Genomic DNA, 12,146 nt, shown 5'->3' with positions numbered 1-12,146 from the left:
CCAGATGACCAGATTGGCACTATCCATTTCTATGCGGTAAAAAACACAAATTGTTTAAGGAATCATATCTCTGGTTCCCCTTATCCAATTTTATGTGTTTTGGTGTCATTTTAAAGGTAAACATATGCTCTATATTGATAAACTGGTGTTGGATTTTTATTGTGTTTTGTGTTTTACTTATTTACTGTTTAGTGATTTGATATTGCTTTACACACTAGTCTCTTAAATTAAGCCTTGTCCCTCATTGCCAAGCTACCAAGCGTTGAGCTGGATTTAATGTATTGCCTAACTGGACCTAAGTGGAGGTTAGTGACCTATTGCTAAGTGTAGATACTCACCCACCCTTACCAATAATCCACTTTTCAACACCAGGCCTCTGAAAATGATCCTTTCGTTAACTGGAATCCAGTGCAACTTCCTCAGGGTCGGGGTAATATGCTGATACGTAGGAATCTCCATCACTGGCCAGGCTCTGCAGCTCTGAACCTTTTGGAGTCGGACTTGCACAGCGGTTCCTGTACATTCATTGAAAGTGTGCATTTGAACTCTGCCAACATGACGGTGCTGACATGCACACTGTCATTTTCTTTTCTATTTTCAAAAACAAAATAAAAAAACAATAAAAAAACAATGCCTCCTAACCATGAGAGTTTTCTCCCATGGCATAGAGTCATCAAAACATTTTTAATTTTATATACTGCCACGTTTTGGGTGGCAGGTGGTAAAAGTAAAAACTGGACATGTGTCCACACACTCTTGATCAGGCAGGCAGACACATGGCAAGCCTCTGATGGCCCCTACTCTGATGGGCTGTCGGAGGGGCATGTAGAAGCCTACATACTAAAAAGCTGCATGTCTGGAAATGGTCATTTAATTTGGCAGAGAGGGTACTCTGTCCACTTTGCGCCTCTCTCCACCAAGCTCTAAATCGAGCTTGAAATCTCTTGTTTTTGGGGTAACACGCCTTACTGTCACAGAGTCCCAAATTCTTCTTGAGTATTTTAAATGACATTTTTGAATTTTTTACATTCTTCTATTGTGTAAGAACATTAGTCCAAACTATTATTCTAGACTACATTGAAAACCCCAGCCAAAAAGTATTTTTGCCTTCAACATCACTGTTCACCTCTGCCATCTCATTGCTACCCTGAACAGAAGTTTTGCAATTCAGGCATCATCAATGTTAAAACATATTTAATAAAACCATTTATCGAGCCTCACTATTCTTTTCAGGAGACACTATTTTCACAGGAAGCATCTTATGGGTCAACCTACTACACCCTTAGGGGCATACTTACAAGCCCTTAGCGCCACCTTGAGCCACCATAGCATCATTTTTCTTTATGGTAAGGTGACTTTTCTCCCTGTGCCGTATTTACAAAGTGATGCAATGCTTGCTTTGTGCCACTTTGCAACTCCTTGCTCCACATTATGCCTGTGTCAGGCATAATGTATGCAAGGGGGCATCCGATGCAGGGAGGCCCAAAAAAATGGTGCAGTGAAATTTGCAGAATTTCACTGTGCAATTGTATCCCTCATTTTTAACACTTGCTTACAGCAGGCGTTAAAATGACACACCCAATTTAATTAATGGGCCTCCTTGTGCTTTGCTGCACTAGCGTTAAATTTTTTGGACGCTAGTGCAGCAAAGCACCACAATAGCATCAAAGTTTTTGCCGCTGTTGTCCTAATGACATTGGTTATAATGATCCTTTCAATTCATGCTGTGGTATATCAGTTTCTTTAACTCACAACATTGGGACCTTTTAGAAACAAGTGAACTACTTGCATTGAACTAATTGAAAATGAAAAGTGCATTACCTGAGAAATGTGTCCATCTTTGTTCTTTCTTCAGTGGTTTTCTCTGGATTTGCTATTTAATTGTGAAACCTTCACGCTCCTCGCCAGTCACTGCTCCCTCTCTCGAGAACAGACAAATTAGGGCCATAATGCTTCCACGTCTACTGCCGGCACTTGCTGAGGCTCACCTCAGAATGCTGCATATTGAGGAATAATAATGAGCCCAACAATGGACAACACACAAAAACAAGTTGTTGCTGATTTTACATCTTCGCTAGTCCTGTTACACAAGTTTCCTTTTCTCTGCAGTACCTGTGGGCACTTGTATCTATGTCAAAACCAAGCCCTTATTAACTTCCTGATCAATCAAATATAACAATGAAAAACATCTTCAAGGATGCAATTTCACGTTTCTATAAAAAATAAAAAAAATAAGAGAAAGAGTGACAGCTCATCACCAATCTACATCACCTTTACTATGGACCTGTCCCTGAAAAAGTTCACTGAGCACTTAAGAGATACGTTTGTAATGTACATTAATAGCCTGTGATTTTTAACATACAGTTGTATGAAAAGCCTGCTTTAAAAGTATGGGTCTGACATAACTCAGTGCTTGAATGGGGAGAACCCAAAGGCCAAAATCCTGCTTGCAGCAGGTCTGTTTAAAAGCTGCACTGTCAAACCCCCGACCTAAAAGGGAAATAATTACTTGATGTGTGTATTCATGAACAAAAGCACTGTCTGAAATTTGTGGAACAGAAAACTATGGAAATGCTGTGAAATAATCAGTATGGGTGGTACAAATGAATATATCACTACTGTAATGGGAGACACTTAGAGCATATTCCAAAAAGGCGTGACAAAATGTGTGTGAGAGAGAGAATAATGGAAACGCTTGGAAGCAGATATGAAGAGAAAGGCTGTCGAGATATTTTTGAGAGAAAGGGAAAGATTTTCTAGAGCAATCTTGTATATAGGCTGTCCACTTAGTGTTCCCACTGACTGCTTATGCCATTTAAATATAAGCTAGAATAATGTTCGAATATGTTTGCAGTAACTATGTTTGTTGTTGTGCTTCCAGAAATGATCGAACCAAGATCAAAAGGTGGGAAGTTGACAGAAGGGAAAATATCCACTGGAAGAGAAACACTACGACTGAGATCCAAAGGCCCTGCAACAGTGGAAGAAATGGTATGTTTTTTATGTTATTTGGGATGGTTGTACAATAGTGGTTGTTGCTCTGTGATTGTTCATTCATTAAAATGACTAAATAGATGTTTGCTGTGTCTCTCTACGTTACTGCACCTCAGAGGGTCTATAGTAGACTTCAGGTGGGGAGTACTGAAAGATGGCTTTAGAATTTATGCATAGATTTTATTGAAATTCTATAAATCGAAATGGATTCATCGTGTTATTGCACAATAAAGCTGAGAAACTTGTTCATGTCTGGAAATGTAAAAAAAAAAAATACTTTCCTCTGTAAGCATGCAAATTTATGATCTGCAGGCTAAACAGAAAGTAAATGCTGAATAGCCAATCCTACCACTGTATCACGTTCATTGAAAGTAGGGCCTTTTTATGTCAAAACACACAACAGCACAATTGATGTGTAGGACAGAATGCTTCATGGGGACACCAGAAACAAATAAAAACAGTTACTTAGTCTAGAGAGTGCTGTGGGAATCCAGAAATGGACGTGTATGTTTAAGAAAACATGTTGAGAAAAATAAGGAATTATGCACGAGCAGCAAAAGGACCAAACGGTGAATACGAGAATTTGCAATCCGGTAGACCTAGCTTTAATGCACTAATGGGTACAGATATCATTAGTGCATGCCTGTGTCTGCGTGCGTTTGCACTTACAGACCTTTGGCCTTTTCCAATGCATGCTCCTTATTCTGCCTACCTTTCTGAGCACACGAAACAGATTTGGATGCTGATGACGCAGAAAAAGAAGGACCAACACATAAAAGAACATTATTCTGTATTTTTCCAGTAGAGATGACTAATACACTTATCTCCTAGGTTTCGTGCTAGGCCAGTTTCATCCCCTTTGATACAAGGTCAGTTTCTGCAGGTGCGGACAATAAAGTACTGATACCGAAATAATTGGCAAACTTTGTTGCAACTTGTGTTCCAAGGCTCCAAGGACAATGTATGCATAAATGAGTACTAGTAGAAAGACACTATTCATTGGTCAAATTGAAGCCACCCTATCAACCCTCCAATGGAAGACCCTGCTGAATTTGGAATGTTTCTTACTTAAACCCACCGGACAAAGAAAAGTCAGCCATTTTTCCTTGATGCCATCTTTGAAGCCAAATGCCAGACGCCATCTTGGACGACATCTTGATGCCCTTTTCTCTATTCCTGAGAAAGAGACCTTAAGAATTCTCACCCTACAGACTTTAACTTTAATTTGCCCCGTCTTGCTCATGCAGTAACTTTGCCCCATTTTCCTTGCTGCTGCAAGGAAACTTGCCCTTAACTTTGCCCCTTTAAATCTGCCCCATGCTGATCGAACCGGTACCTGAAGGACGAATACTTTCTTGAATGCTGATTGTATTTGGTAATTATGAAAGGATAATTGTATTATGGATTGTGTTTTTCCTTTTAAGTACCAACTGCTATTTTGATAGGGCCCAAGCTAGAAGTTTTCCAAATGTGTGTTGACTAAATTCGTTTTGCATGAATCCCAACATGCCAATGCTAATTAGAGGCTAGTCAAGGTAGTCATCTGATGCACCATGCTAAATTGAAATCTTGTTATGCTGACCGATGTATGAAATTAGTCAAATTCAGTTGCTTATATTAGTGATTTCTATTGCTATAACTGAGTGCATTATAATTCAGATTTTGCGTAGATTGCGTTTCTTCCACCGCTATGGACAGCTAGTAATGTTCGTATACATATATCATTTGGTTATGAGACTTATATACATTGTGCTAGCTTTGTTAATATAGGGAAATAAATTCACTAACTTTTAATAAACTGGTGTGGTTATTCATGACTGAAAGGTCATGGTGCGTCGAAATACCAACTGTTATTGATTCCTAATGTGTTATTTTGATCTATTAATTGAGTATTGCCTATCGATTACAATAGTCCTTGATTATTGGTTTAAGTGATCCGACTATTCTAGGATGAGGAGAGCCCAGCTCGGCTAAAAGGTTCACCGACCTCCAACGTGTCCAGGTACAGGGAAATTTATAAGGGCTGGACGCGTTATCAGCAGATGGTAGCAGAGATTGATGGTTTGGCCCTTTGGGACCCCATCCGAACAATAGACGGAGTTAAGTTAGATATTTTTTTTTTTTTTTTTTGTTGATAAAACAAGTTGGAGAGATGATAATGCCCTAAATCCCCAATGACTTTCCCGGAATCTCGGAGCTTGCGAATGGAGGAAATGGAGGTGTGAAAATGTTTCCGGCGTTTCTAGTGACGGTATGAGAGAAGTTAGGGTTTTGTGCTTGCACAGCTTATTGCCGCAGGTTAGTTGAGAAGTTTGTGAGGATTTTAGGGGTTTACGAACTCCAATTAAGAGATTTTAGAGGAGTGTTACTCCAAAGTGTGAGAGTAGGGAAGTCGTCGAACTTCACGTGTGTAGCGCTTTGTGCAGGAAAAATTGTCCACGTGGTTGTTGATGTTGAGACGGGCCCTGCGAGGTCAAGAGACTCCGGAATATGTTGAAAAGTGTATGAGACACTTGATTGATGTTGTAATCTGTTTGGTTTAATAGGTTGATCGGGTGTGGTCAACAAGTCGGTATGAATATTGAGGAATGAAAGAACATTTTCGACTTTGAGATTTGACGAATTCTAAGGTGCACTAGAATAGTTCATTGATCAGTTGAGAGTAAAGTTTGCGGGTCAAATTTTGCTTGCGAAAGCGGGAAACCGAGAAAGATGGAATAACTGCAGAGGCTAGTGAAAAATCCCTAAGGTTTCTGAAGCGATTCTATTACCCTTCCTGTAGTAAACCAACAGATTTGTTTTCTTCTTTTTGATTAGTGCTCGCGATATATTGCGGAAATTAGTTTTGAGTGAAGTTGAATGAAGGAGGACAAGCCGCGGGACTTTGTCAGCCGCAGTGTGTGAGTGTGATGTCACTAGGAGCCGCGCTGTGATAGGTTGGTTGGTGAGAAGGGTCGCACACGGATTGGACGCAGTCTGTGAAGCGCAATTGGTGGGGAAAGGCAAGCGAAGAGTATTCCGGGAATTAAAGTCACTTATTGATTACACATTTTAGAAAAATAAAAGACGGAAAGATGAAATATTTCAAGGCATTTAAGAGTGCCATGAGGGGAGATGTATACATTAAAGCAAATGTAGGAGGACAGACACCGCCTGAGGGTACACCAGCTTATATCGTGATTGAAGAAAAGGGTGTCACACCATGTCTTTGGTTAAAGCAATGGTGCAAATTAACAGAGAAGCATGGATGTGTAGCGTTCCCTATCCATGGGTCGTTTAATCTAAGAGTTTTGGAGAATCTAAGATTCGCGCTATACGACATGAAAGTACCTCCAAGACAAGCACAGTTTGAGGCATTAGCAATTTGGGAACTAATAGCTAGGACCAACAACAAAAGAAATTTGAGACAAGAATAAGAAAAGTAGAAAAGACACTAGCGGATGCTAGATGGGATAGCACACAAAAGGTTTGGAGATCAGACGTATTGCAGGGAATTAAATTGTTTCCAGCAATCACTGATGAAGCAGAGACGGACGGAAGGAAAGCTACCTATAAAACAAATAGGAGTCAGTCCAGAGATAGAGAAAACAATAGATATTCAAAAAGATCAGACGAGTCAGACGATGAGGAGTTCATTATACAATTGCTAAATGATCGCCCGCCACCATATGTGGAAAGCGAAAAAGACTCAAGCATTAGTACTGCCCCTCCAGAACCAATACAAGGTAATGTGACACCGAATTTGAGAATATCACAGAGGCAGAGCAGTTCCGATATGCCCTTTGCACCACAAATACCACAAATTCAGAGAATACATCCTGACGTGCCTAAATTGAATCCTGTCGATAATTATCAGCCGCAGGTTCAAAGGCGCTGCTGTGATGAGCATAATCTGGGAATGACTTCTGATTTAATGGCGCAGGGAGGACAGAATTATCAAAGACCGACATTGATTCAAGCCGAATCAACACAAATTTTGATGCCTCAAAAGCAAGTACAAGAAGTGCTGAGGTACACTCGAGTAACAGAGAGCCAGTTAGGTATGCCAGCAATGATGAACCATAATGTGGGTATTATTATGCCACAGAATTTGGGGAACAGACAGAATCCAGATGCAATATCTCTGCCTATCACTGTAGGGCCACCAGTGCCATTGTATATACAAGCAAACCCAAATGTATGCGATCAAGGGGTGATGACACAAAATGAGACAGGGAGAAGATGCATAGAAAACACTCCAGAAACGACTCCGGTAGGAAAACTGCCAAATGGATCTGGGTCTTTGTCGGAATTTAGCCCAATTCCAATTTGTGCTCCGTCAGCTGTGGTAAGGTCAAATCCACCACTAATAGTGCCGTTAACTTCAAAAACTGAAACGTTACAGCAACCATCAGTAGCAGTAGATGTAAGTGCTACATTGATGGGACTGAACGCACAACATCTAACACAATGGTTCAACAGTCTGAACTCCCTACAGAGTACATCCAGCGGGAAGGGAGAAGAATACCTGAATAAAATAAGATTGGGCATGGAAGCAGATGAACTAGTAGAGGGAACAATGGGTCTGAACAGGTTAGAATCATACACAGAAGAAGATCTGAGATACATGTGTCCTAGGATTACAAGAGAAGTGAGCAACATACATAAGAAGTTACAAGAAATTGCCGACAGAAACAATATAGATATAGGTAAGACTAAACACTTGAGCAGAAGTTACAGGCTAGACTTTGAGACAAAAGACTTTGAACAAATGAGATCTGCAGGGATGAAAACACACCTTAAGGAGATACTGCAGAGCTCGCAGGTCTGGAGATGTTTAGACAAGTGGTAAAGTAGATGGGTTAAGAAAAAGGACAAAAAGAAAGAAAATACCCCAGATCGGAATGAAAAAGCACAACAGAACGACGACCTGATAACCATGTTGCCGATGAGAGAAACAGCAGGGGGAAAACTTGTACATGTACCGTGGCACAGGTGCGATATTCAATCCTTTACGGATGATTTCCCTAAACTAAGAGAGAAACCAATCGAATGGAATCAACAAACATAGATTTGTGAAACTTGCAAAATGTCTTTGGGAAGACCTGAACACCTTATCCGAAATTGTGGTTCCGGCAGATTTATGAGAAGATTGTAAAAGGGCTGTGGGTTGGCAACAAGTGAACCAGAAAGAGATAGGGACAATGAGCTTATACCATAAGGTGATCGAGCACTTGAAAACAAAGGTTGCGTCGAAAAATGTGGATTGGCAGAGGATTGACAGAACAGCACAAGAGGCTAAAGAGTCGATACATGCGTACTATGAGAGATTATGAAAGCGTTTAAAAATAACAGTGGTACGGAAACAATTGAGGCAAAGGACATGCTCCATTTTGTATTCAGATTTGTAGAAGGGTTGAGACCCGAGATCAGTCAGATGATTAAAATGCATTTGATTTGTTGGCAGTCAAAATCGATCGACGAAGTGTTGAACTACGCAAAATACTGCAGTGATGAGATTGAGACGAAGCAGAAAAGGTTGAAAGAAAAGGTGATGGTGATGCAGCTTAGAGCAGCTCAGACAGGTTTGCAAGGGTTACAAGGTTTTCAACAACAGTTGCCGCAGCAGCAACAGCAGGGAAATTCTATGTTTCAGCCACAAATGAGAGGCAGAGGCCGAGGAGGTTTTGTGAATAATGGTCCTGATTTAAATACTGTTATGATTCCGAAGGCAATGAAGAAGGTGATGGCATGTCACACGTGCGGAATCGTCGGGCTTTGGAAACGGGAGTGCCCAATGATGGTGCAGGAAGGTGTAGGTCAGCAAAATTCAATGCATTTCAGAATATGAGAGGACCGAAATTGAGAGGTCCAAATCCAAATTTTTAAAATAATGTAAATGAGATGCAGGGTTTACAACCCATACAACAGCAGCAGGTGCAAATGCCCCGTGCACAAATGGCACAGTTGCAGCCAATGCAACAGAAGTTTCCTATGGTACCTAACCAGCAAATGCAAATACCCTTAGCACCAATGAATCAGCAACAAGTAATGCTTCCTCAACAGGTCGCGGGTCAAGGAATGAACCAAAATGACACAGTACACCAATTCCCGTTACACAGTGAGAATGGAATAAACGATGTATGGGAGAGTGAAAGTTCAGATGAGGAGGGAAATTGTATGCTTGCAGCATCCTTGGAAGTTGATCAAAAGGGTCCGTATGTGGAAGGAAGAGTTATGGGTCACCGCGTTTCGTTCTTGGTTGACACCGGAGCTACACGCTCTACAGTTAGAAGCATCGAAGTACCAAATTTGCCACTTTCAGGGTGAACGGTTCAAGTAGTGGGAGTAGCCAATAGGTACCTGACAAACCTAATCACAGATCCAGTGCAAGTCAGAATTGGTAACTATCAAGGGTCACATAAATTTGTGGTGTGTGACTCAAGCCCGATATCATTATTAGGGAGAGACTTATTCTGTAAATTGGGATGCTCGATTATGTGTTCAAATTATTGAACTAAAATTCAGACAAACAGTGATGGGGAAGAAGAGGACAGTTTAGGAGGGGACGAAGTGGAAACTGTCGATGAAGAGTATCCCCTGATTACTCTTTATCCGATGCTCACTGAAGCAGATATTCCTGCTGAGTTACAGGAAACAGTTTGAAAAGAAGTGTGGGATATGACAGGGAAAGAAGTAGGATTGGTCAAAGGAGTAGAACCAGTGAAAGTGACCGTAAAACCCAATGTAAATTTTCCCCAGACACCACAATACCATATGCCGCAAGACACCCTCATGAAAGTCGCTCAACTCATTGATGAGTTTGTGAAACAGGGAGTACTGAAAGAAGTGCTAAGTAGTCCATATAATTCACCAATCATGGGACTAATAAAACCGAGTGGAAAGGTCCCGGATTGTTCAGGATTTGAGGAAAATAAATGACGTAATAGTCAAATGTTGTCCCGTAGTACCAAATCCAGCTGTGATAATGTTTCAAATTCCCTGTGATGCTGAGTCGTTCTCAGTCATCGACTTGTCACAAGCGTTCTTTTCTGTGCCTCTTCATGAGGACAGCCAATTTCTCTTTTGTTTCAAATTCTTGGACAGAGTCTACAGTTGGTGTCGAATTCCTCAAGGGTTTTCGGAGTCACCATCAATTTTCAATCAGATTCTAAAGAATGATTTGGAATCATTGGAATTACCATTTGAATCAACCTTGGTACAGTATATTGACGATTTGCTGATCGCATCCAAGACAGAAAATGACTGTACCGCTGACACCATTGCCCTATTGAACCATTTGAGAAGGAACGGACACAAAGTGTCCCCTTAAAAATTACAGTTCTGCCAGAAGAAAATTAAATATTTGGGTCACCAAATAGAGAAAGGGTCGAGAAGAATTATGAAAGAGAGAATAACAAGCGTACTTCAAATGAGTCCACCGAAGACGAGGAGAGAGGTGAGAAAGTGTCTGGGAATGGTGAGTTACTGTCACCAATGGATTCCCAATTTCTCAACTCTAGCAAAACCTTTACTGAAACTGACCCAGAAAGATGCGCTGGATGAAATAGTGCTGAAAAGAGATGAGATGGATGCTTTTATTGAATTAAAGGAATGCATGTGCATGGCTCCAGCTTTAGGTATGCCTGATTGCACAAAGCCTTTTACATTGTTTTGTCATGAACGTGATGCATGTTCCTTGTCTGTCTTGACTCAAGCCCATGGTGGCGTGAACAGACCAGTAGCATATTTTTCAGCTACTTTGGATCCGGTCGCAGCAGCACTGCCAGGGTGCTTGCGTGACGTAGCAGCAGTTGGTATCAGCCTAAATCAGAGTGAAGGAATAGTGATGGGACATCCTTTGACAGTCATGGTCCCTCACTCAGTCGAGATACTTTTGACACGTTCCCGAACACAGCACATGACCGGTGCTAGGCTTACAAGGTACGAGACAATAATTTTGGGTTCACCTAATGTGCAGCTGAAAAGGTGCACTACGTTGAATCCAGCAACCTTGTTTCCCAGTGAGAATGTCGAAATTGAGAACGCTGAAGACATCGAGCACGACTGTCTTCAGGTGACTGCATTTTGTACAAAACCAAGACCTGACATCAAAGACACCGGATTGGAAGAAAACAATAAAGTTATTTTGTTGATGGTTTATGTTTAAGGGATGCACTAGGAATATTGAAAGCAGGATATGCTGTATGTACAATAACAGGTGTTCTGGAAGCATCTTGGCTTCAAGGAGTTTACTCTGCACAAGTAGCGGAACTGATAGCACTTACTAGAGCTTGCCAACTTTCCGCATTAATGAAAGTCACCATTTACACAGCCAGTCAGTACGGATTTGGAATAGTGCATGACTTTGGACAGTTGTGGTCACAAAGAGGCTTTATGACCTCTTCAGGATCACCAGTGAAAAATGGTGAAAGAATAAGAGAATTGTTGAATGCCATCCAGTTACCAGGAGAAGTAGCAGTGGTAAAATGCAGTGCACACTCAAAATCACAAGACTATAGGGGTCATTACGACCTTGGCGGGCGGATACCGCTGCCCGCCAAGCGGCCGCACTCCCGCGGACCCCATTACGACATCCCGCTGGCCCGGCGGGCGCAAACCTAGATTGGCGGTGTTGCGGCCGTGCGACGGGTGCAGTAGCTATGCAGACAGTGAAAAGCTGGCCGGGGCCCTGTTAGGGGGCCCCTGCACTGCCCATGCCAGTGGCATAGGCAGTGCAGGGGCCCCCAGGGGCCCCAGGACACCCCTTACCGCCAGCCTCTTCCTGGCGGTGCAAACCGCCAGAAACAGGCTGGCGGTAGGGGTGTCAGAATCCCCAGGGCAGCGCTGCTTGCTTGCTTGCAGCGCTGCCCTGGCGAATTATCACCGCCGGGGCTAAAACGGCGGGAAACCGCCGGCCCCGGCGGTGCGACCGCAGCACTACCACCGCGGTCGTAATAAGGGCCTCCGTACCGCCAGCCTGTTGGCGGTACGGACGCTACATTACCCCTGGCGGTCTCTGACCGCCAGGGTCGTAATGACCCCCTATGTTTCTTTGGGAAATGGATATGCAGATCAAGTCGCAAGGTTTTGTGCATTGAACTGTATATTGCTCAGAGACGAATGGAACTTGATAAATGAGCCAGAACTTGAACTAAGCTAAGCCTTTGCTC

General features: G+C 42.2%; 1 protein-coding gene across 1 annotated transcript in view; it reads left to right on the top strand.

The window, feature by feature from the left end:
• Window positions 1-12,146, top strand: part of GIPC2 (GIPC PDZ domain containing family member 2) — a 611,603-nt gene that overhangs the window by 495,453 nt on the left and 104,004 nt on the right. The window contains exon 4 of the mRNA XM_069232224.1: window positions 2,882-2,991. Within this exon, the coding sequence (XP_069088325.1) occupies window positions 2,882-2,991 (110 nt within the window). The remainder of the gene's footprint in view (window positions 1-2,881; window positions 2,992-12,146) is intronic.

The sequence above is a fragment of the Pleurodeles waltl genome, chromosome 4_2 (genome assembly GCF_031143425.1).
Source record: "Pleurodeles waltl isolate 20211129_DDA chromosome 4_2, aPleWal1.hap1.20221129, whole genome shotgun sequence".
Lineage (NCBI taxonomy): Eukaryota > Metazoa > Chordata > Amphibia > Caudata > Salamandridae > Pleurodeles > Pleurodeles waltl.
This window is presented reverse-complemented; position numbering and strand designations above follow the sequence as displayed.